At 39.8% G+C, this 26,573-nt stretch overlaps 1 protein-coding gene and 2 long non-coding RNA genes across 4 annotated transcripts; 1 reads left to right on the top strand and 2 right to left on the bottom strand.

Annotated features, from left to right (window-relative positions):
* The first annotated feature begins 3,069 nt into the window (after positions 1 to 3,069).
* LOC102079606 (uncharacterized) lies at positions 3,070 to 8,627 on the top strand. Of its 2 annotated transcripts, XR_003219063.1 has the most exons (5): positions 3,070 to 3,746; positions 3,919 to 3,999; positions 5,136 to 5,240; positions 5,913 to 5,960; positions 6,395 to 8,627. It is a non-coding gene; the product is annotated as an uncharacterized LOC102079606 (long non-coding RNA). The 2 variants fall into 2 exon arrangements; XR_002060134.2 differs by having other exon boundaries at positions 3,070 to 3,999.
* Positions 8,628 to 10,465: 1,838 nt separating this feature from the next.
* On the bottom strand, positions 10,466 to 12,267 carry LOC112846211 (uncharacterized). Its single transcript, XR_003219070.1, has 4 exons — positions 12,090 to 12,267; positions 11,878 to 11,991; positions 11,444 to 11,501; positions 10,466 to 11,248 (listed from the first exon to the last, which is right to left on the bottom strand). It is a non-coding gene; the product is annotated as an uncharacterized LOC112846211 (long non-coding RNA).
* An 8,228-nt stretch (positions 12,268 to 20,495) lies between these two features.
* LOC100700962 (cornifelin homolog B) lies at positions 20,496 to 22,815 on the bottom strand. The gene is made up of 4 exons (XM_003458870.3): positions 22,782 to 22,815; positions 22,251 to 22,349; positions 21,164 to 21,309; positions 20,496 to 20,791 (listed from the first exon to the last, which is right to left on the bottom strand). Exons 2-4 carry the CDS (start codon positions 22,345 to 22,347, stop codon positions 20,696 to 20,698), a joined length of 339 nt encoding a protein of 112 aa, XP_003458918.1. The 5' UTR covers positions 22,348 to 22,349; positions 22,782 to 22,815; the 3' UTR covers positions 20,496 to 20,695.
* Between the last annotated feature and the right edge of the window lie 3,758 nt (positions 22,816 to 26,573).

Below are 26,573 nucleotides of genomic sequence, written 5' to 3'. Positions count from 1 at the left end.
CTCGTACGCCAAGACAGAAGCTGTTAAACAAAGGACTTAAGCCCATGCCGCGCTGCCAAACGGGAGTCGCGGAAGTTTAGCTCAGTGCGATAGAAGGTGAAAGTCGATGGTTCGAATCTCCATTTACCCGCTTGACATTTTCACTGCCTGACTTGGAGCTCACTTCAATGAAAGGCCGGAGCACATCGTCGCTGCTTACAATGTTGGGACAAATACAGGTGTGGACGTCTGCGAGACATTCCACAAAGTGGATTTGGCACATGGCATAAACACAATATTAACGTACCTCAGACTTCACTACATAGAAAACCTACGGGAAGCACCACACAGACTAGCCAGCTACTGTAAAGAAAATATTAACGTCCTCCAGACCGTGCTACACAAGGCGGCAGACCTGTGAGAACCAAGACTCGGGCCACAGACCAGCCGGGGACTGAAAAAAGAATATTAACATCCTCCACTCCGTGCTACACAAGGCGGCAGACCTGTGAGAGCCAAGACTCGGTCACAGACCAGCCGGGGACTGAAAAGAGAATATTAACATCCTCCACTCTGTGCTACACAAGGTGGCAGACCTCTGAGAACCAAGACTCAACCACTCTTTCAAAGATTGGCAAGACTGCTGGGTCTAGAGATGGCTTTTTAAGTAAAGGTTTAACTACTGCCAGCTTGAAGGCCTGGCCCAAAGTTGGACATCAACTATCAAAAATGATTTTTAATGAATTTTCGAATATGCAACCAGACTGTCCCGCTTTGGGCTGTCCCAGAGCAATGTATGCGCGGTTGCATGTATGAGTCCGCGCGTGCGCATAGGTCTATGCTTTCGAGCTGGAAGTAAGGAGAAAAGGCGCTGCCGTAAATACTGGTTTAGAAGCACAAGAAAATTAATGCAACGGAAAGAGGCGGATGGCTTGACTGCGGCTCACAAATGACAGCTCACTTGACCACGGTCATGTTGCGCAGCCATGCAAGCCGCGGCAGATTAGCTCAGTGTGATAAAAGGGCAGCTATGGAGGTGGAAGTTGGTGGTTTGAACCTTCGTGCACTAAAGGCCAACATAAATGTGTTTTATCTACAAAGGTAAGTCAGCTTGAGTACTGCTAGTGAAATGCGTTTGATTTCCCTCCGAACATTCAGATTAGCGCAGCATAAATTCATTCATGAGGGGGAAATTACAGTGAGAACATGTGGAGGCTCTGTTAGAGGGATAACATAGCGAGTTCAGTGCATTGATGTGACATTGTCCTGAAGGATTTTGTTATTCTTTATGGTTAAAGAAATTGCAATTATTTATTCATATTTATTATAAATAATTCTAATTATACATCTTGCTTCCATATTTGTATCCTGTGTCACTAAAAATACATCTTTAGTTTTATACATTGATTAATGACCTGCACAATCCCCTTATCATATTAAGTGATTCATAATTGTCACTTTATGCTTTCTCCATCTTGAAAGTGATTACATCCTTGCATTACATACTTTAGGTTCATTTTCTGCAGGCACATTTCTTTGAGAGAACAGGCAGATTTAGAATATAACATGCAGCGTTCTATAGATGGATACATAAAAAAAAAAAAGAAAAATTACATGTATGTGCTAACTTTCTAAACACTTTGTTACATTTATGATAAAGTAGATAAAACACATTTATGTCGGCCTTGGCTCATAGTTCTTGTCATTAAATGAACTTTGTGTGTGTTTCAGGTACTGCACTCTCAAAGACTGAATGAACCAGCATTGGAGCCATGGGTCACTGTGAGCATCACAGGGAAGGTTGAAGCCGCCCACTGCACCTGTATGGCCGGAGTCGCAGAGACCTGCAGCCATGTCGCTGCTCTTCTGTTTAATGTAGAAGCAACTGTGCGGATCTGTGGCACAAGGACTGTTACACATGAACCTGCATACTGGGTTTTGCTGGGTAATATGACCAAGATACAGACAGAGGTTGGCCATAAGATAGACTTCTCCTCTTCAGCTTCAATCAATCTCATTTTGCATTAATTCCAGTTCATGCCAGCACATATTATAACATATAATCTAACAGTGGAGTCGGTGACCATACTTTTCAGTGACTTCAGAATGCTGTTAAATAGGAAAATCCCAGTTCCCTTGGACTAATTTTTCTCTAAATCAATAATATACTCCCTCAAAGTTCTACACCATGAAAATCAAGTCTTTCTTATTTTGGATTTAAAAATAATTGCCCTGGAAATGTTTTACAAGCTGTTTTGTAATTTCTTTATTTAGAATGGTGATCCACTGTTAGATTATATGTTATGATATGTGCTGGCATGAACTGGAATTAATGCAAAATGAGATTGATTTGAGATTGAGATGTTACCACAGTAGAGGTTGTGTATGGTTTGCATGAACTCCAGTTACTTAGCGGAAACAGTAATTGTCCTGTTAACAGCATCCACATTTAATTGTAAAAAGTACCTCACAAACAATTATAATCAAGACATTGACGTGATAAAACTGTGGGGTTGTATACTGTCAATGTAGAGTGAAATGATCTTGTGGAAACAGCAACTTTGCTTTTAAGGGGATTCTGAAGTCAGTGAAAGAGTGGGTCATATATTATTTTCAACGGGCCATTACTTTGAAAGGCAAAATCAGACTGACTTGATATTGATATGGTATCGCTGTGGGGTTGCATACTGTTGATCTAAACTGGAATTATCCTGTGGAAACAAGAATTTTTCTTTTTAGAGGATTTTGAAATTGTTAGAAGAGTAAGTCAAATATGGGCAATTTCAACAGGCCATTACTTTGAAAGGCAAAATCAGAATGACTTGATATTAACATGGTATTACTGTAAGAGTAGTATGAAGTCACTGTAAGAGTAGTTCAAAAATGAAAATTCACAGGGCTTTTACTTTGAAATCCAAAATAAGATGGGCTTGATATTGACAGGGCGCTATTAGGGTACAAGGTTGTGTGTGTTATTAGAGTTTGTAAACAAGCCTAAATTATGTTATTATGTTCTTAACATATCTGTTAATTCCCTCGACGTTGGCTTTTATTTTGAAATCCGGTTTCCACATCCATTCCCGTAATACTTTGAAGACACAGGGAACAGAAAACAAACTGGAGGCTGGCTTGACTGCAAGTCTCGAATTGGAGGCTGGCTTGACACAAGTACAGCATTTTAACTGCCTCACTTTTAGCTCACTTCAATGACACGCCGGAACAATGCGATAGAAGGGCGATTACGGAGGTGAAAGTAACTGGTTCTCGACTCAACTCAAACCCACCAGGCAGGTAGGCTGGAAGAGGGGGCTGCTGTGGCAGCCTCTCACTCTCCCTCGCCGTCCCAGTGCCGTGCGAGACCCGCTACAGGTGTCTGCTGACTTAAGCCTTTCCAGGGACCCGTCCCCCATACATGGCGGCGGGCACCTTTGCTAGTCCTTCCGCTTAAACTGCTCAACCGGGGAGGGGAGAAAAAACGGCTTTGGCCGAGGGGGTGCGTCGGTCTCCTGTCTCCCTTACGGCTGGAACCCACCAGGCAGGTAGGCTGGAAGAGGAGGCTGCTGTGGCAGCCTCTCACTCTCCCCCGCCGTCCGAGACCCGCTACGGCTGTCTGCTGACTTATGCCTTACCAGAGAGCCGTCCCTCATACATGGCGGAGGGCACCTTTGCTAGTCCTTCCGCTTAAACTGCTCAACCGGGGAGGGGAGAAAAAACGGCTTTGGCCGAGGGGGTGCGTCGGCCTCCTGTCTCCCTTACGGCTGGAAAAGGTATTGCTAAAAAGCAAAGTCCGAGCAATTTCCTTACGTCTTCACTATACTAAGGATCTAATAGAGAGCGAAAGAGCCCATACAATGGGCGTTATTAGCAGAAGTCAGTCCCATAGATATGGGCTGATCTTCACCTGCTAGATTGTTCAGAAGGTTGTTATCATCCATCCAGATGGAGGATCACTAAAAGGAGCGAGGGAAGACTCCAGAATCCACTCTGGCTGGAATCCGGTGAATACAGCAGTGTTTACAGGTAAGGCCATTTAAACCGACAGCATTTAAATGACTATTAAAAGTCAGCGAGTGTCAATAATGTTAATGTGGTTATGTTAGTAATACAACGAGTGCTAATATAACAGCTTTAAGATGCATTTGACGATATTATTACGTGTTTTACCGTCTTTATTGTGCTAGCTTAAAGTTAGGGTGTAAACGTTAGCTTATATTGTAGTAAAGCTGTTACTGTTTAAACGATGTTAGGACAGAAATATTAGCTTCTGTTATGGACTAATGAAGTTGCTAGTTAATAAAGTTTCCAGTAAAGTGATTAATCGCAGCCACAGATTGACAGTAAATATCCCGATTAGCTTCAATGCAAGTTTCAGTGCTTCGTTTAAACTGTATGATACTTATACTGACCCAGGGTCAGTGTAAAATACAATCCTAGCTGTGTGAACAAAGTCTGGCTCCATTAATCCTGCATGACAAAGCTCAGGATGCAGGTTTTTTGAGCCTCTTTCCTGCTGGCACACCTGTCACACCTGAGAGTCAGATAGAAACTTACTGTAACGTGTGCATTATGCAAAGACTGCCAGACTCTGTAATACTGTAAATGATCCGTGACTCAGGTTAACCCTAAACTTTAAACAGTACCTCTGTGTCTCGGTGTGTGTGCTGAACATCTAGAATCAGGATGGAGACAGGCTGCATTGAGTGTGGGACTTTTCTCTGTTAAAAACAGGTTGAAGACGGCTCAGAAACATTTGAAGATGCAAATTTATCATTATGACTGATGGTGGTGTGTAAAGCCTCTACTGCCTCTGCTCCACTGTATTTTTGTTACTAATTTATGTTTGTTGTTGTTTAACACAGATTTCAGAAAAGCAAACATGAGCACTGTTGCTTAATCCTTAATAGTTTAAACCAGAACTGGACTGGAAATCAAAACATCCAGATTCTTCTTCCACAGAAGTGTCATTTGTCAGTGTGGGACTGCTGAGTCACCTGAAGAACTTATTTCATTCATTCTCCACATGATGTTCATTTACAGAAATGTTTCACAGGAACTGATTTCTCCCAAAGGGTGAACTAGTGTGTTTCCACAGATTACCTCTGTATGAGTGTACTTTCTTAAATGAAGGCAAGTGTTTGTCCTTTTTTGTTCCTCAGGTACAGTACGTTATTTTAAGGGCAGGCGGTCAACACTGGGGGAAGAAAAGAAGCAGAAGTCCTTCCAAGAGGGAGCTGCAGTGAGGACACAGCCTGGTCACTGAGGTCAGAGCTCAGAATCTGAAACAGCTCACGTTTATATTCTAGGGGTTATAAAAAATTCTAAATATATTTATAAAGAAACCTTTAAATAATATTCTAAATTATAATCATAATTATGATTATTATTAGAAATATCAGACATTTAAGTGCATTTTCTGTCACACGTATTGTGTTAGCCCTGCGATAAACTGACAGCCTGTCTTTGTCCTGTATCAGCTGGGATAGGCTTCATCCTCCTGCGAACCTCAAATGGATACATTGTATTCCAATTATGTAATATGACCATTTACAAACTTAAGGTATCTAATCAAAATGTGAGTAATATTGATAAAAATGGGAAAGCAGAAATAAGTGCGACATAAATGTAAATGTGTTAGCTGACATAGAGGAAAGCTACATGTAGTCTGAAAAACCTTTGTTGTCAAGTTTGCAGGTATATCAGCACGAGACATTCTTACATAGAAGAGAGTGTTAAAGTCTCTAATTCAGTGAAGCATTATTGGTCCAGTCTGTTTGGATAAATATAGTAAACTGATGTACGTCCATTTATTCACACATTTTCTTAAGTGCTTATCCAGTTCAGGATCACAGTGGAGCTGGAGCTGGATATATTCAGTAAATAAACCTTACAGAAGTTAACAATAAACCTGCATCCATGTACGTTGTTGTCCACAGGATGAGAACATCAAAATGACCAAAGTAGCTGAGCAGATTTCATCTCAAGTAAGCGATTAACTGTTTGTTCATTTGTTCTGCCACCTAAAGGACATTTAAGGATGTCTTTTGAGTGTCTAGTTGAATTTATTCTAGTGACTCTCATGGTCATTTGTAATGATGGACATATTTTTCATGTTCATCAACCATTTAGTAAATTCTATCTATTTAGGAATATCTGTCAGCTATAAAATATAATATAAATATAAGAAATATCAAAATATCTCCTGCCCTTTATATTTTAATGATGTAAGACCAGACGGCTGTTATTGTATTACATAAGCATTCCTCACATATCAATGAGATGCTGTACAGTACAATCCTACTGACACACGAGAGGGATAATGATGGCTATTCAACATTGTTACACGACACATTCGAGCTGCATGATACAGACAAAGTGACTAAATCATCTTTTTTGTGGTCTATTGTCTTCAAACCAGCAGACAAAGCTGATGGCAGAAGAAGTCGGAGAAGAGCTTTAGGCCGTGTACTGAAAAGGTATCAAAAGACATTTGGAGTGACGGCTTCTACAACTCAGTTTTTGGTTGTGCTGAAGTAAAGCTTACAGTCTAGGTCACAGTATTGATATTCAACAAAGAAAAGCTCACTTGTTTGAATTTATTTACAATCATAGTTTTTATAAATTCTGACTCTAAACAGCTTTTACATCTTTGATATTGTTTGACACTAGATATCAGGTGATGGGATTTAATTTAATGTCCCAATGAGCCATTTACACTGACAAAGGTCAGTTGAACTGTAACACATTCATTATTTAGATCCAACATTTCTAAGAGAAATAACTGAATGTAAAAAATGGCAGCCCTCAGGCCAGGTTTAATTGATAGAGATATCTGCATGCATTATGAAATTTATGTATCCCAGATAATTGTTATTCATCTAGTCATGGCAGACCCACACCTTCCTCCCAAGTTAACTGCAACCCAAAATAAGTAGTGGCGATATTTACACACTCACAACCAGTGTGGTGTAAAAAGAGCAACCAAAAACCTATCAGCCTGCACAGCCACAGATGTGCTAGAAGCTCGAAAAGCTAGAAGCTCTGCTTATGGAGAAACTCATGGAGAAACTTTCTAAGCCTAACAGGGGACAGGTACTCCTGCCCAAATAACATGATATAACCGCACATACAGCCCAGCCATAAAGTGAACCAAGTCATTTAGTTAAAGACAGTGTTAGGGTTAATGTATGTGTTGTAGGTTGCCATTTTAAAAGCTACACATTCAAAAGCTAGAATGATTTTGTTTGCTCCCTATGTAACCCACGCATGTGAGTACGTGCACATAGGGAGGAAGAGCAGCCTTGAGAAGAACAAACTGGACTCAGTGAAGGGAGTCACCTGGTGTGATAAGGATAGCAACAGCATCCTGGGAGGGCTGTACTCACATCGTATAACCACGCTTGCACAACACACCAGCACACGCAGACAGTTAGTCTTTGTTCACATATATACCTGTTTAAGATGTCACATGTTAATGAGACTATGTATATTCATGTGTGCAGCCTGCAGGGGGAAGTGGGTTGGAGACAACTGCTTCCCTCTCGCAAGTGAAAACTTGAGCTCCGTGTGACCTCGTTCCTGAGTGAGATTCTGTTTATCCAGCAGTATCAGGGGTAAAACTCTGACAACAGCATGGGACCAAATGCATCTAACCAGCCTGCACCAACCTGATATTTCTTCCTCCTGAATTAAATGAATGGATGGATGAAAGTTAAATGACTACAAACCTAAAGCCACTAGTTCCCACACTGGAGTTTCCTGACACTGTGTGTTTAATTGTACTGAGCTTGTATCAACACTTGTAACAGGCTAAGCTACCCGAGACACTGCATTGAATTATTGTTTCTATCTTAATGATTTCAGCTGACTGGTTTTAGCTCAGATGTTCCGCTTTTTCCTTTCAGTAGATCAAAATAACTTGTGCTCTTTCTGCTTCTAATTTGATGGCAAGAAGAAAAAGAAGAATGCTTCAGCAAAGTGGTGTTCATGGTCTCAGTGAGCAGTGTGCCGATCATGGTCACACACTGCATGTGGTTCAAAAAGCAACATGTCTGTTCACCACAACAATCAAAAAGTTTGAAATATGTATTGTTGTGAGATGTGTAATATTAGTGCATGCTACGGTTTGTTATTGAACATTGTTCAGTTGTGTTTTCTACTTAGACCACTTAGATCAAAAAAAGTGTTGGTTTCAGATTCTTTCTTTTTAAATTTATAAAGCACCTGTTCATTTTTTTAATAAAATTAGTTTGACATAAATTTTAGTGTTTCCTTTATAATCTTTTAATGCTTACACTACACTGTAAACATCTACATTAGAGACATTTCTGTTACCTATTTATGAGACTGGGCTGCTTGACTACAATTTGGAAGTGGATGCAAAATCACATGGAGCGTGCTCTCGTTTCTTTTTTAATATGATGGACTGAACACAGGAGGTATCCGCTTTTGACTAAGCACAGATTAATCTGATCCCATTTCTACCTGTCTGTACTATTTGAAGATTTCACTGAAGTTTGCTCAACTGTAATTGTCAGGATATATATTTTTTCCAGCTCTCAAAGGGCAAAGGAATGACTCAGACTTATCAAATGTTCTTTGATTAGATACACAATGTGAAGTTCATAATTTTTTGCAAATAAAACTATATGACAAACATGAACAGCTGTGCTTATTTCTGAGACATGAATGTTTGTAAACAACTTTATTTTCTGAATGTGTTCGTATTTAGACAGCGTACATTTGTAGGCTGAAACTGTAATGGTGAACCTGAGCTGATGGTCAACAGAAGGCAAATATACATAAATATAAAACAATATTGAAGTAATGTCTTTAACCAATCAACTTATTCACTGTAGTAAACATGCACCGCTAGCTCACGTGATTGACTCTGTCTCCATGGTTACATCGTATATTATTAGCTATGTAAACAGCTTCCAAAGATACCGCCATTGCTCTCTGCAGCTGTAACACTTTCACGCTTTGCAAATCATTTTACGTTTTTGATAGTTATGAAGACAGAATATGTTTTTAAGGTCATGCTAGGCTGTTGCTCTGGTGCTCGCTGTGGACTGAGGTGGACCGCGCGTCCGATTCCTGTTATTAGCTGTCCGCCGTAGGAATGCTGCTTTCCATTTATAAGTAGCGACAGTCTGCTGTTACTCGAACTCAAACCCCGCTTTGTTCTTCAATTAAAGGCCTTTTATAGCCGTTCATGACACACACACACACACATAAAACACTTTGCCTCACCGTGACAATGCAACTTTACTAAAACCTTTAAAGTATCTGATATAGGATAGAAAAATGAAGAAACCAGAGATTTAATGATGAAGACTCTGTGTTCTGTAGTTCACGTTTTACAGTCCTGAATGACTCTTTGCACATTCATATAATTTATTGAAGAGGAGTTTAGAATGCACTTTACATTTAGACTGTTGCTGTTTAATTTTTTACATTACATTTTTTTTTTGTTTTTTTTACATTTTTTACGTGTTATGTCATGAATAAGGTTTACCTGTTGGGGGTTTGATGGATCAGCTGGACAATACAGTCAAAGACAGACTTCATTTGCAAGAATCCTAGTTGGATTTTTGTTTCCACTCATATTTTCGAACTAAATGTTTAAAACAACTTTGATAGACTGGATACCTGTCCAAGGTGTACATTACCTCTCACTCAAGCATCCCAGGACAGAGCCCTGCCCCACCATGAGCCTGGGTGGATACGTGGTTATAATATAAAAGGACTGATACTGAATATGAATATTTCATGAAAATCGAATTATAAAACAAATTCCTAGGTGTTTGTTATATCCAGCAAGCGTAATATTGATTACATATGTCTGAATTGCTAACCCTAACCCTAGCTCAACAAACCACAATTTCCTGGACTGTCAGTATTATTACATGCTGTGAACATAAGTAACTTTGATCACAGTTTCAATTATAAAAGAAAAAGAAAATAGAAAAAAAGACTAAGATTGTTATGTTATTTCTTCCAAACTGACTAGAAACATACTTGTCATACTCTCACAGCATAGGATCAGACTCACTGTGCATGATGGCTCGGGCCACCATCTGTATTTCAGGATAATTAATATGCAAAAAACACTAAAAGTTATGCATGAATTTAACCAACATAATTATTAATTGCATATTTTCAAATTTTCTAACATGATTAGAAAAATTAGACTTTGTAAATACATGAAAATCTCATATTGTTACAGTCCTAATGCCAATATGATTCTTCATAACTCCTGCTTTGAAATACTGAGCTTTAAAATGTACCTCATGAGAGATACTTTACAGTGGCACACTGTCAGGATAATTCTGACTTTAATATCGCTGTATTAATCTGAATCTTTCTCAAATGTGCTGTGAATGAATGCTGATGCAACTTACTGTGGGAAAGCTGTTAATAAAATAAATCTGTGACACAAGTAACACATTCACACAGGAAGAGGACACAAAGGGAGGACACGCAGAGGCTGTGTTAAAGTCAGAAATCCAAATCTTTAGTCAAAAACAGGCGGCGGTTACAAACAGGAAGACAAGCAGTCCATACAGTGAATTCAAACAGCAGTAAAAAATAACTGGACACTGAAAAACTTAAAGCAATGTGGGATGAAACAAAGGGAAGCAGCGCAGTATTTTCACTGAATTATCATCAATTACAAAAGAGAAAAACAACGATTTTTAAGGTTTGTTTTCTTAATTGCAGTTAGAGGGTGGCTGGTAAAGATGAAAACACATACAGAATGTAAACTGTGTGAGTTTGGTGAACTTTGTTAGTAACAAATGAGGTAAACCCCCCCCCCCAAAAAACCCAAACAAAACAGACAAAATACAGAAAGAGGCTCTCAGTATTCATTAATAATTAGAAAGCATCTAAACATTCTGGTCGTGGATTTTTACAGTCTTATTTCCGCTTACTGTCATCATTATAATCATCATGACCACGGCGAGGTCCTGAGGTGGGCGGGGCTGTCTTTGGTGATGTCACAATGAAACGTTTTTGACATTTGACACTTCAACATTAAGGGGAACAAGAAGAAACAGTGTTCCTAAAATAACTGACAGGAAGTAACCAGGCCGTTAGAAATGGATGGCATATGTTTAGAATTACTGTAGTTAGGTAACTCTACTTACCAAAAGCAGAAGCACACAGATGAAGGATCAGATGCTGAATGTTGCAGGAACATGCTCATGTGTGGTGGTCACTCAATGCTGCTCTGGCAGGTTAGACAGTCCAATAGTGATATCCTGCCCATCTGATGAACAGTTTGAAAACACACATGCAATACTTTATTCGTATTACGGTCAAAGTTGGATATTAATTTTTGTCCTTTGAAAATGTTTGTGTATTTGAAAGCACTATCATTTAAGGATGGCTCAGATAGTCTCTATCTAAGAGTATCTCCTTTGAAAGCCGAGACAAGTTTATCCACTGATCCACGTCACTTTACCTGGATGTTTTCTTTGAAGCTGGTTGATGACTCCTCTCTCCCTCACTCAGAAACACTCCTAAAATAACCAAGCAAATAAATAATATTGAGGATTTACTCATGTCATTACAAAAAACAGCAAAAACATCTCCCTTTTATCCCATTTCTCCATTCCTGCTGAACATCAGGCAACAAATATCACAGTAAATCACAGTAAAATGTAAAGCACATACTATGGACAACATGTGGTTCTATATATATCAGTTGATTTCCTCTGTGCAGTGCAGACGAGCATCATCATATAGGACAACAAAGCCCAGAGAACACGAGATACACAACATCCAACATTCAGACTCAAACAGCCTCCATAAATGAAGAACACCAGGTTGGTCCAGTTATACTAGATATGAGCATACTTCACATTACTGTGTATGAATAATAATCAACAGACAAACTTTGAAGATGCAGAGCATGATGTCCCATCATCAGACTGTAAACAATCATCCACCAGGCTTCTTTGTTGGCAGAGGTGATGATTCTCCCATCAGGGATCAGTAGCGTGTATTAACCTGTGGTATAAGCAGCAGTCACTGAAATATTACTGTTTCAGATAAGAAATCTAGCACATAAAAGCCAGGGTGGGAGGGATCTCTGCAAACTGACTTACCTCTGCAAGTGTGAGGCTGTTCCTCCAGCCTCGACAAAAATCTGACTCTCCGGTCACAGACAAACAAAAAACTCCAGCTGGGAGATAGAAAACGTTGTCTGGGTCTTGCTGGATGTTGCTGGTCAGAGTACTCCTTGGTCCCACTGACCCACATGGACAGTGACTGTGGAGAACTGTTCTGGCAAACTGAAAAGAGAATTAAAATGATAAAAAGCCAAACAGGATTTCCATAAAGACCATCTTGGAACCAGCAATCAAAAGATAATTTGTTCATATTTCAATTAAATATGAATATGTTGTTTAACTGTAAACAGTTAAGATCTGATGTGATTTACATCCTTCACACAGCACATTTGTCCAGGCCTTCAGGTAAACATAGCAGTAATCTTAGGTAACATGACTCATAGTAGAGATTCTGTAAGAAAGATTGCTAGCTCTAATGTTATTACCACAAAATCCAAGGACACACCAACAGCTCAGATTTCTAGAACTATTTAAACAAATGTCAGTCTATCCATTCATTTTCTTCTGAATATTCAATTCAGGTTCACAGTGGGAGGGTGGGGGGCTAGAGCCTGTCCCAGTAGTCATAAGTGGAGCACACCTTGACAGGTGACCAGTCTGTCAGAGGACTAACGGAGAGACAGACATCAGAGTAACAAATCTATTTAAAATTACTGTAAGCTTGCTACAGCTGTATGTATGAACATGTGTTTCTGTGCTCACAGTCCACCTCTCAGGAACCTGTACTTAATTTTTAGTCTACTTTAAACAGACCTCACAAAAGGCTGATGTGGCTGGTTCAGTAGTCCGATTTAAGTACGATACCTTTGGCCACAGAATAATCTGGCACATTGCTTCACTGCGGGCTTATGTATTTTCCCCACACCTGAATAAAACATACTGATATTTACAAAAAGCAGATTCAGCTGATGCAGCCTGACTTAGTCCTGATTCTAGATGTTCAGCACACACACAGAGACACAGAGGTACTGTTTAAAGTTTAGTGTTAACCTGAGTCACTGATCATTTACAGTATTACAGAGTCTTGCAGTCTTTGCATGATGTCCACGTCACTGTAAGTTTCTAGCTGACTCTCAGGTGTGCCAGCAGGAAAGAGTAATAATAACCTGCATCCTGAGCTTTGTCATGCAGGATTAATGGAGCCTGACTTTGTTCACACAGCTAGGATTGTATTTTACACTGACCCTGGGTCAGTATAAGTATCATACAGTTTAAACGAAGCACTGAAACATGCACATATTTATTAGAGATGCATTGAAGCTAATCGGGATATTTACTGTCAATCTGTGGCTGCGATTAATCACTTTACTGGAAACTTTATTAACTAGTAACTTCATTAGTCCATACCAGAAGCTAATATTCGTCAAATGCATCTTAAAGCTGTTATATTAGCACTCGTTGTATTACTAACATAACCACATTAACATTATTGACACTCGCTGACTTTTAATAGTCATTTTATAAATGCTGTCCGTTTAAATGGCCTTACCTGTAAATACTGCTGTATCCACCGGATTCCAGCCAGAGTGGATTCTGGAGTCTTCCCACGCTCCTGTTAGTGATCCTCCATCTGGATGGATGAGAACAACCTTCTGAACAATCTAGCAGGTGGAGATGGCCCACATCTATGGGACTGATTTCTGCTAATAACGCCTGATGGACTGATAACATCCAAAGCGGGTGAATCAAGTCACCTGGTCGCTAGCTGTGCCATTACCCAGCATACATCACTCCCTCCATCAATGCAATAAACGATACAAAAGTAATAGCCTGTATTTAATTTTTCTGCTGTATCTGCTGTTTCTCAGGTAGTTGTTTACATTATATAATTTATCGTGTTCCGTATACGTCACTACAATGTGATTTCGGAAATATATAAATATACGGACAACAGGCTTTGCCGCGGCAATCTCTTGTCGTCAGAAAAACAACGTTTAGGGAGCTCTATAGAATTCAATAAGAGGACCCTGCACGTCAATTCTCGACGCGAGGGGGGTACCCGGCGCGTCGATAAGTGAAGCAGAGGGAGCCTGACCATGCGTCGCACATTTGACGAGTTAGGAGTGAGAATGTGTTGCCACCTAATGACAGTGATATATGATGCAATTCCATATTAGATTCTTGATTAATGTGGGCTGTTGTTCTCATGGTTCTATGTGCCCCCTTTTAACTTTGAGCACTCGCCCCTTTAAACATCTCCGCACAGCCCTGCTCTTGTGTCAGAAATATGAAATGTTAGGCTGTGCTGACATCTTTTTCTCTGTAGAGGGCAGTGTTGGGCTCTCGAAGAAGAGCTTCAATCTGTTCAGTCAAGCTATTTCATGAACAGAATAATAATTCTCTTGTGTTCATTGTTTTCACTCTTGTATCTTTTTGCATGTATGTTCTGTGCTTCTAATTGTAAAAAAAAGGTGTTTTCTTTGACTCACAATAGCTCTGATGTGGGGTACATTTTCAAACACGGGATCCAGAAAGATGTTTGAATCATTTATAAGTACAAATTAAAACAATAAAGCCAATTAAATGATAAATCCAAATAAAATAAATAAACCAAAAAGTAAATAATTTATAGTATAAAAATGCATGTATGTCTGAAGAGTACACTGTTTCTCATCCACCCCTTGACATTCTGCACTTCAATAACATTTTGATCATTTGATTTAAAATAAAAAGGCAAACTAAACTGAAAAACAAAATGGAAAAACTGTATCTATGCAACCAATTATGAAGTGAACAGCAAATTAATAAGGTTTAAAGCATCTGTGTGTGACGATTTAACACAAGACAAGACACAAGAAAATGGCTAGATCAACAAAACATTTGATTTGAGGAAGGAATCAAAAGATGTCAAAAACCACGGACCAATCACAAAATTTTATTGGAAAGAAATAATCTGGGGGGTTTTTTTGTGTTTTTTTTTGCTGTCTGTAAATCAAAGGTTAGTATCTTGAAATTTCAGCACACTACGAAACTTTCTTATAATTTCTAGATGGCCAGTCAATAAGTAAGAAATTTGAGCCTCTGTGGTGTTCATCACCTCGGAGAGTTAGCAGCAAAATTGTATCACAATTGACACAAGCTTCAGTTTTCCTGTAGAGGGCAGTGCTGGGCTGAATAAAGGAGCCCTTCAATCATTTATGTTTAATGGACAGGATGATAAATCTGCCCTCTTTTCACCGTTTTTGGATTCTTTGTGCTATTATGTTTAATCCAAATATACTAAGTACGGCATTATCTTTTATTTCTATATGCACTATCATAGTACAGTCAAAAATCCATAGTGCACACCAAAAATAATTTGTACTGGAACTACTTGAACTACTTTATAATACACCCCAGATAGAATCAAAACACACAGCACCTTGTTCCCATTTCATATTTTTAAAACACAAAGCTTTAAGTTGCAAGGTAGAATTGTAGGTAACTTTGCTTCAAGAGAAAGTCAGTTAGCAAACAAACACTTGGATCCCTGTACAACATCCCTAATCAGCAGGATGTGCACCAAAATAAAAGGCTCATTATGCCAAAAAGTAACAAACAAACAAAGGTTTTTGAAAAGTGATTTGCAGTACTATAGAGTTTTCTAAAAGTCATCCTCGTGATCCAAGGGCGTAGATTTGACATGGACGGAAGGGACATGTCCCCACCAATATCCAGCGATTATTGAATTGTCCCCAACAATAATTCGATCTCTTTCAGTAAAGAAAAACAAAACCGATGGCAAGAAAAAAAACCGATCTGTCAACGTCTCAATCACCTAGCGGTGCACAAAGAGTTAAATTACGTTCTCTACTGGAGTCCTACATCATGTGACAAATATAGCCAATCTAATTGGCTGTGCCTTTCAGAGAGCTCTGTTTAGTTTTAGCAGCGGCAAGCCTGCGCTGCGAGGACCTGCAAGGAAGAGAGGAGTATGGCAGCAAAAAGGAAGAACCTGGATATAAGAAAGTATTTTTCAAATAAACCTGTAAGTCACTTAAAGTCAAGTTCACTCATAAAATGTGTCCGTCATAATAACGTTACAGGCTATGCTAGGCCATGCCAACACTCCCGATTTTTCCGGGAGAATCCCGAATTTCAGTGCCCCTCCCGAAAATCTCCCGGAGCCACCATTCTCCCCAATTTCTCCCGACTTTCCACCCGGACAACAAAATTGAAAAACCATATCCCAGATTGGCCCAGCCAATCCCAGTTTCCAACAATGGCTTCTATTACTGCAGCTACTTAGTTTTAATATTACTCTTATTACTTTTTCTGGGTCGCAAAATAAACTTTTAACATATTTTCAGGTGAGAATGTAGCTGTGTAAACTTCAAATATCTGAGCCGACGAGAACAGCAAACTCCGGGCACATCGTTTTCAAACCGCCGCGGTCTTTCGCTACTCAGGTTAAACATGATATATAAGTTACTTAAATAACTTAAACATGTTATTGTTTGGCCTTTTTCAGTGTTTTGTTTGTTCGTGAGTAAATCGGTTTGGCTGAGATTAAAGTTATTAGATTAGATTAAATAAGGGTTCCTCCGGGGTTTTTCACACAGCTGAATAAACGTCAAACAGAAAACTGATTAAACAGAAGTGTGAGATGGTCGAGAATTTACGCCAGTGTCCGGTTATATTTTAGATAGCAAGGAGCAGACGGCAGTTTCACTCCGCCGAGAGAGCTCGTGACGTAATTCTGAAGGCTAGATCGTCACAGTCGCTCGCTTCCGGCCTACCCGGCTTTCGGAGGACCCGGCCCACTTAGACCGCAAAGGCCGGGTCCTCAGGTGGACGCAGCCTCTGAAGTTGGACACCCCCGGCCTGTTTCCAGCCGGACAATAATAACGGTGGCATTTAACTTATTTTATCCGATAAATAAACACTGTAAGATTCAAGTTTTTTGTATATATATGTGTATATGTATACCACTCCCACCCCCCAACCCCCAACAGCCCTTTTGAATGTCTCCCTAATTCCGAGGTCTCAAGGTTGGCAAGTATGTGCTAGGCTTTGGCCCACATCAGTCTAAAATTGTATGTAACCATGAATAACGTGATGCCATGTCCACCAGGAGAGACTGGACAGTATAGATGTAAAACAAATATGCCAGCAGTTTATCTCAGCTAACGAGAGGAGAAGGCATGTGTTTGGCTGCTTCACATAGTGGACATTGAGTTGTTGTGTGGGGCACCAGTAGTTCATGTCTGTTGCTGTAACAGTAGTTCATGTTTAGAATAAGAAATCCCAGCTCACTGAATTGATCGGGGCAATAGTGTGTCTAAAATGTTGCATAATTTTGCTGAGAGATCTTTTACTTTGTGGTAATATTAGATGAGTAGTTTTATGGACAAAAACCAGCAGGTCATTCAGTGTTCCCTTAGTGCTAATATATAAGAGATGTTGGTGTACTATAACTGAAGTAATGTTGTTAAGTCCTTAAAGTCATATTCTTTTATTGTCATGACCGTATTTGAAGCTTTTTTTATTTTTGTATGATACCTGATTTATATGGAATATGGCTGAAGTAAACTAAAGTCTAAAATACTCAGTCATTTGTTTAATAGTAATTTAACATTATATAATTCACATATAAAACTATGAATTGTGATTTTAAATGGTTTAAAAGCATGTAGAATAGGATATGTAGGCAAGTATATTTCTCCTCTTTTTATTAAGAAGCAAAGACAGAAAGAAAAAAAAAGAAACAGGGCAGGGTTCGGTGGTTGAATCATCCGTCCCCACCAATGCCAAAACCAAATCTACGCCCTTGCCGTGATCTCTTCTCTAAGCTGTTTTTTTGTTTCTGTTATGCTCATATAGTGACATTGTAAGCCTTCTGCATGTGGTGAGTGGTTTATATTGTCACTCCGGCAGACGGATGCAATCATGAATATATTTGGGTAATCACACATGTATAGACACAGAAAATTTAGAAGCCAAAGAATCTTCCTTATCTCACTTTTGTCTTGAAAAGAGGAAGGATGTTTTTTTTTAGTAGTTTTTGGCTGTGTAATTTGGAAACACAAGAATAGCACTTTGATATGTAATCAAAAAGACTGCAGTGGATGATATCAGTGGATAGCTGCTTTCTGTAAGATGATGAAACATGTTTGTCCTTTCCTTTCAAGTTACATGATACTTATTACTTAATTGTTAACCCCTTATTCTATTGTACCTGGCAGTAAACATTTAAGATAATTTTAATTAAACCCTAATTTCCATTAGGGTTACCATTGTATTGCTTCCAGGTTAACATTTTGTTGCCAGTATATTACAACACTGTTATTAATTGGTTTTGCCTCACAGGCACGTGTTTTTTAACCACATTATTCCCACTACTAGGATTTCATTATTTATAAATTTAAAGTTACTTATACTTTCTTATTATAGTTTAAGCTACCCAGCAGTATATAATTAAAATCATTTGCAGCAGTTAATGATTTGAAGTGATGCGCACATTGACGATCCAGTACATAATGCATTGGGTTCTGTATAACAAGTACTTTCACTTTAGTTGCTAGCGATTGAGGGAGACCAGTAACAAGTCACAATAATGTGAAAAGATAAAAGCATGTACGATCATGTTCGCTTCACAAAGAGACACAGTAAGTTTAAGATAAGCAATGTTCCACAAAACAAGTTTGTGCAACACAGCGTGGCACCAAATTTATGTCAAGATCAAAACGTGAGCTGTAAATATTTAATGTGTCACAAGCGATGGTGGGGATTCAAGCGCAGAGCAGAATTCAGTTCCAAAAACAGAGTTTTATTTACACAATCACCAGGTGCAGAACATATACAGTGGGGGAATTTGGGGGTTCCTAGGGTCCAGGGGAGAAAATCTGGGAAGGAGAAGCTCTCTCACACACGGTGTCTTCTCCACACGCGTCCACACAGCGGGTAGGTTACAGGTCCGGGAAAACTATTCACAAGAAAGATCGGTTAAGCTGAATCACAGATTTATACACAAAACCTTTACTGAGGCTAGAGGCTCACTAACGTGTCTCGCACAATCATCCAGCGATGAAACTGTCTGCGTCCCAGCCTTAAATGGCAAACACATAATGGGTAACAGGTGTGTGGGCCAAGGGCGGGAGCCTGCAGTGAGCTCCGCCCAGGTAAAGAGGTGAGAGAAAGAGTAAACAAAAACACATGTAGCCTTGCGGGGCTGGCCGGGCAGACACGGGGACCATGACATAATGACCAGTCAGAAAATTCAAGTCAGAAGATAAATTAAAATGAATTCACATGTGGTCAGAAAAAACATTCTCTGAATAAAGAGACTCCATTATCAGTAGAAACAAGGTCAAATCACAACAACAGTCACCTCAAGGTGCTTTATATTGTAAAGTAGAGACCCTACAATAATACAGAGAGCTTGTGTTCTACCCACCATTGTCACAGAATGCTCTGGTTGTATTCTGTGACAATGGTGGGTAGATAACTAGTTCCTATAAACAAATCTGTGTATCTTATTATTCTTTGTGTATTCTGTATTCTCTGTGCATTTACATTTTCTAACTGTTTCCTGCTGCAGATCTATACACAGCAGAACTTCAGATGGTCTTCATACACCAGAACTCGTGTGCTGTGGATTCTGGCACTTTGTTGTCATGTGATGAGAGCTGAGTGCTGGCTGACACGTTCATTGCAGCATTGAAGCAGAAGATTCTGCATGAAAGGAACACTGGACCCTCAGGAATTTCTGTATTTGTGGGATACGGGGCAGAGATTACAGGAAATGTGAGGTACTCACTTGTTGAGGCATGCCAACCTCACTTCTGGGGAAACGAAACGAATGAAATATCGATTATCCAAAGTTTCCCATCAAGTGGAGGAGGTGCTGTCATTTGGTTTTCTCTCAAAACACCTGAAGATTATTAAGGATTTTTTTTGCTCAAATAGACGTACTGTAATCCAATTATAGTTTGAACTGTGTCCAATCTACACATATCTCTCTCACCCCCATCTGTAGGATGAAGATATGCTGAACACTCCTCATTGATAAAGAGGCGTGTTAACAGCTCCTCGATCCCCTCAAACCTGAGCCTGTCTGTCGTTTGTTTCTTCTGTGTTAAGCAAAAGAATGTTTGTGGGTTGTCCCAACAGGTTACACCATCACACACAATCCTTTCACTTTAATTTGTAGGTGTTTTTGAAAAGTTACAGAAATGCGCAGTGTGCCTGTACTTGTCCCTGAGGCACCCCACCGTTCACACCATGGTGCTGGGTGATTTGTTGTGATGTTATTTTGTGCCAGTAAATAACTAAATTTGATCAGTTCTGAATACATCTTATTTATTTAAGACAATGCATCCTAATGAGTGAATAAGAATAGTTTTTTTTTTAGCTTTTTATTTTTAAACTCAGCTCAGAAGAAGATTACAACAACAGGAATCATGTTACATGAAATAGAAAGATTTTATTGGTCAGATTAAAACCTCTATAACGCTATTTTAAAATGAGCTTACATTTTCTTATATCTTTTATTATTACTACATTACTACATATAGGTTTTATCTAAAAATCATGACATGGGCCCCGACCCATGATCTTGATCCATAGGTAACGTGCACGGTGATCAGCATCAAGTTTGAGGGCTACTGGCGTTCCCTGATCACCACCTCACGATACATCTGGCACCAGACACACGAATAACAGCAAAGTACGTTGATGACGTCATCAGTGACAGAGCCCTGCAAGATGGAGAAGAGGAAAAAGAGAGGGCTGTTCAGACAGATTTTTAATTAGTATCCGCTCTGTGAATGTGAACTACATATTTCTTCTTTGAGCTCTGCTAAAAGCTCCATGATGCTGGGCATTACATTTTACAACCAAAAGATGAATAAGGCAGTCTTCAGTAGTAAATAATATAAATTTGGGGACTTTTTTGGGGGTGTGTGGATGCAACTCACTATTGTGATTTTTAACTCCACCCTCTCGGTCACCTTTCAAATATGGTTATTTCTGGCTATAATGCTCAAAAGAAAAGCTTTAAAATGCAGAGTGGCCAAATACATCTGTTTTATGCAGTACATAGTCCCGCTCCATCTCTAACCCAGCCTTACTTCGATGTTGTGGCGCTCTCTGATGGACTGCCGGAGTAAGCAGGACACCACACCACAAACATCCAGCAGTGGCATTGCGAAGCACCATCCATGCTTACTGGCTGTCTGACACTGCATGCAGGGGAAACACCAAAGGCTGTAGCAACCTTGAGGGAGGAAAAATGTGCAGAAATACAACATTAGAGTATCAGTGTTTACTGTAGTTTATAATCACTATATATCAAATGCCAGCGTGAGCAAGGTTCGTTTTCTAAAGAGGTAATTTGTTTTAGAACTGCAGATAATCATCAACCAAACCTGTGTCTCCTCTGCTCCTTGTGTCATGTCCTGACCTGTTTGTCCTGATTCTCTTTGGCTTCTTTTAGAATTTTAGTTTTCTGATGCCACCAATGAAAATAAAAAAGTTGTAAAAGTTGTAGTTTGGACCTCGTCGAGTTTGATGCAGTGTTAATGCAAAGTGTTTCATGCACATTATTACATTTCTTGCTGAAATGTATGTATATATGAAAATCTGACTGGTTCTCTTAGCGGTGTGCTAAGACGAGGTGCACATTCCTGTGAAAACCTAAGTACGCCCTCGCTGCTTCAATAGGAACCATGAGGGTGAGAAGCAGCCAGGTGTTGTTAATCAGATGTGCTCGATTAACTTATCATCAGTAAGACTTTACCAAATTGCACTCTGATGGTTATGTTTTTGTGGCCTAAATGCTGCAGTGTAGCTGCTGTGTTGCTATTCTAAAAGGCCAATTTAATGTAATGCAATGCCTGGAAAGCATCCTGTTGGTCCTCAGGCAGCCAGATTCCTTTTCAGAAACCCATGCAGTCACGGAACGAGGCCATCAGAGTCCAACAACTACTCGCTATGTGCTGCCTATGCTTTTTAAATTCCCATAGCAGCACGGAAACTTAATCTTCTATATGTATAAGTGGACAGTTTTATAATTTAGATAAATTTAGATATTTAGTCAACATTCTTGAATTTTTCTCAGCTACCTGGCTCTAAACAGAGTCTAAAACAAAGCCTGAGGACATGGTAGATTTAGAAATTACTGCTGTTTGTTTGCTTTGGTTTGCTGGGTAGACTTACAGGTTTTCATATTAGCGGTGCAATCAAAGAGCTCGGTGCTCCATGCTCCAGAGCGGGGGGATATCATCCCCTGGGTGGGCTGCTGGCGGACAGCCATAACTGGAGGAAACAAGCCAGGAATGGAGACACAGAGTGAAACTTTATAGAGGTTACAAACCAGCGCTAGAATACGATAGAAATAACAGACTGCTTTAAAACGTTACTGTCTACAGTGTGGCCATCATTACACATACAACAAGATGTTTTCTGGTGCGTGCAAATTTTACAAATACCTGGAGTGACATGTACAAATGATTTGCATGCAGTACAAAAAAGTTCAATATGCAATAAATTACATGATTTACACATATATTTTTTTCTTCCTAATTTTGTCGTTTTTTTGTGCATGTGCGTCTGGAAGGCTTTAACATTTCCTTTACTTCCAGCATCTCGTGCGCAAACTGTTTCATTACTACAGGTTATACTGACATAGCAAAATCAGTTCACATAGATTGCTGTATTTAGCTCATCAGTATAGAAAGCTTCTCTTACCTTTTCTCTGGTTCTCTGAGCTTTGAAGAGATAAACAAAAAAAAAAGGGCTGAAACCCAGTATTTAACTCCAACTAAGGGAGGGGAGGGGACACATACACAAACACACCTCTAGATCAGCAGTGTCACAGCCCTTTTAGTTTAACGGTTAAATTTAATGTCAAATGGATACCGAACCAGTTAAACTAGCTAGAGCCTTCAGCTGTCAGGTCTCTCTTCTGTGGAACCAGCTCCCAGTTTGGATTCAGGAGACAGACACTCTCTACTAGTTTTAAGATTAGGCTTAAAACATTTCTTTTTGGTAAAGCTTATAGTTAGGGCTGGATCAGGTAACCCTGAATCCTCCCTCCCTGCTCAGTGTCTCGAGGCAACTGTGGATATGATTTGGTGCTATATAAATAAAATTGAATTGAGTTGAATCTGTTAAAGCAGCCCAAACATTTGAGTATAACAGGCAACCATGTATACTGGATGCTAGTTACAGACAGTTCAATGAGTTAAACAAAGTGTAACAAGGCTGCATCAGCAGAGACCAGGCCCGTGTAGATGACCAGACAGGTAGCTCACACAACACTTATCATCCATAATGAACTTCACCTCCTGTTATTTTATCCCAGCTCCAGCTTCTCAAAACCTAAGATATCCTCCTCTGACCTTTCCCCTTCGTTTTCAATTAAAAACATAATCTATAAGAAGTTTGCATTTCTTGAAGTTTTAATTTTTGCCAAAATCAAAAACTAAATAACTATTAACAAAATGATGTTACATGTTTCTTTCATCCACAGTCCTTAAATTATCTAAAATATATATATATATATATATGAATATAAAAGCCTTGTTTTTTCTGGGTCTCAGAAGGTTATAAATGTGTAGTGGTTGATTAGACTGAGCAGGCAGATTTACTGTTAGAGATCTGGTGTGGGTAGCGAGAGGGCCACAAAGGAGTTTCTGTAGAACTGGAGAAATGAGGTGGGCATGTTTCAACGGGTGGAAAGGCCCTTTTCAGTAAACCCTGCCCTTCATCCCACCAAACAAAACAATTAGGCATTAAGGGATTGCTATTCTTTTTATGCAGAAACCTCTACTTGGCCAACATGACCCGTTTCAGCAAAGTGATGCACTCAGCAGAAGAGCTCTTAAAGTTCTGACACGTGGAAACATGACACAGAAAATGCACAAACTCATCTTGCCAAAAGACTTGTTGAATTAAAATTTTGAACACGTTGCCATTAAAGCTGTATGTTTGTCTTGCTACTGCCGAAAGAGATACTGAGTGAATGATAATGTTTGTTGGGTGTTTAAATAAAGCCATCTTTCACAAATATGTTTATCACATCAGCCTAAAAGATGATGTGTTGAGGGAGTTTACATATACTTTCCATTCTCTCCATATGACCCTAAGGTCACCAGCAGCTGTAAGAAACAGCGTCAGTCTGCAGGTGTGATTGGAAAGACACTTTAAACCACCAAATGCTGTGCTGTTCATCACCTTAGCCCTGACAGAGTGCTAAATAAGAGCTGACATTAATGACAAAATTGTATCACCTTGTACTAAAGATTACAAACAGATATGATGGAGAAGGAAAGGAGGCTGTGCTAACATCTGTTCTGCTGTAGAAGGCAGTGTCCGGCTGTACAAGGGAGCCCGCCAGTCATTTATATTTAACTTTTAATGAATCTCTGCCCTCTGTTCATTGTTCCGCGCAGCTAAAAATATGCGTTTTTGCATTATTATGCTTCTAAATGTAAAAACAAAACAACGTCTGATGCGGAGTGAACATCAAAACATGGGATCTGGAAAGCTGCGAGTCATTGGTTATCACTGACAGTGGCATGGTGGACGGGTGGATGGTGGTTTTTCTGTATATGATGGTGACAGATGAAAATATATTAAATGTAAATATATTAAACTCACTAACACATCTTACATCTTGTCATTTCCAGTGTTTTTTCATAGTAACTCACTTCTCTCTGCTCTCTTTGGGTCACGCAGGTTTTGAAGAAAAAAACGGTTTTCAAGCTAAAGGAGGCGTGGATTCATACAGAAAAGTGTCATGAGGTAGGCCAGGTTCGAACTTGTCATGTAACAAAATACGCACACGCACACACGCACACACACACACACACACACACACACACACACACACACACACTCTGCTAGGGGGTGGCTGTAACTCAGGCGGCAGAGCAGGTCAGCCACTAATCAGAAGGTCGGTGGTTCGATCCCAGGCTGCATCCTGGCTGCATGCCAAATATCCTTGGGCAAGATACTAACCCCATGTTTGCCTACTGGTGGTGGTCAGAGGGCCTGGTGGCGCCTGTGTTCGGCAGCCTCGCCTCTGTCAGTGCGCCCCAGGGCAGCTGTGGCTACAATGTAGCTTGCTATCGCCAGTGTGTGAATGGGTGAATGACTGAATGTAGTGTAAAGCGCTTTGGGGTCCTATGGACTAGAAAAGCGCTATACAAATGCAGGCCATTTACCATTTACACACACACACACCTGAGTGATTCATAGCCAACAGGCCCTGATCCTGTGGCCATCAGGCACCAATGATGCTTGACCAGGTCGAGCTCTAAAAGTCAAAACCAGGGTCTTAAAGTAACAATGCAGTTGATGGAGGAGCCAGTAGCAGCTGAATCAACGACAGTTGAATTCCCAGGAGAATTAGTCAGCAGCCTCGCAGCGTCGATCAGAACAACCCACAGATGTTTTAAGGAAATCAAAAAAGAAAGTCAAAAATTGAGTAATCTAGATGTGATGAAATATAGGCGTGAATAACACCATTCTCTAGTTTAGAGGGTGTGCAAAAGAACCCAACTTGGAAATGTTCCAAGCTTCCTGATAATACAGATAATAAGTTACCTTTCACCACTGCTTCTTTCCGGAGACATGTATAGATAACATTAAACTTTTCCTGGTAGTCCTCACAAAAACATGCTAAGACTTGGGGGGAAAAAAACATGGTAAGACTTGGGGGGGAAAAAACATGGTAAGACTTGGGGGGGAAAAAACATGGTAAGACTTGGGGAAAATGCATTCCAAAGTTGGCTAAGCAACCGTGGTACTTGTTGACCTTGAAAAAAAATTCAAGAATTCAGGTCCAGCACTGATGCCATTTACTAAACACAACTTAAAACTGTTCACACTTGATGAAACTGATGTAAGCCAGTTCAGAGTGCACAGCAAGCGAGGGCGAGTGGACAACAGTCACCTCTGACAATTTTCTCATACTTCAGGTTTGCTTGTTGCTTGTTGTGTTTGGGTGGGCAGCTAAAAATATTAAGTGGGCAGCTTGGGTGAGACAGTGATCTCTGACAAAATTAAGCATAATAAAAAAAAAGTGGTCTAGACTAAAATGAAGACCGCTCATTTGTTACACTCGTAGCAGCATGACTTCTGAAAGGATGAAGACAGCAAACACAGCAGGATTTAAAATCTGCAGCTGTTTTTGTGCTTTTGCTTTTTTCGACATGCCAGTTAATCGAGTGCATCTGATTAATAACACCTGGCCGCTGCTCACCCTCATAATTCCTATTGAAGCAGCAAGGGCGCACTTAGGTTTTCACAGGAATGTACACCTTGTCTTAGTACACCACTCAGAGCACCAGTCAGATTTTCATAAGAGAGAGAGTAATGTAATAATGTGCATGAAACTCGATGAGGTCCATTTTAAGCCTTGCTCCTCAGGAAGTTGACTTCTTTCTCCTTGTTTATTCTGTGACTTTGTATCTTCTCTGTCAGACCCTTTGCAGGACTAAAAGAGTGCAGAGCCTTGTTCCCTCACAACACCCC

Source organism: Oreochromis niloticus, linkage group LG3 (assembly GCF_001858045.2).
Source record: "Oreochromis niloticus isolate F11D_XX linkage group LG3, O_niloticus_UMD_NMBU, whole genome shotgun sequence".
NCBI lineage: Eukaryota > Metazoa > Chordata > Actinopteri > Cichliformes > Cichlidae > Oreochromis > Oreochromis niloticus.
Note: the sequence above shows the minus strand (reverse complement) of the source record. Positions and strands in the feature narration are given on the sequence as shown.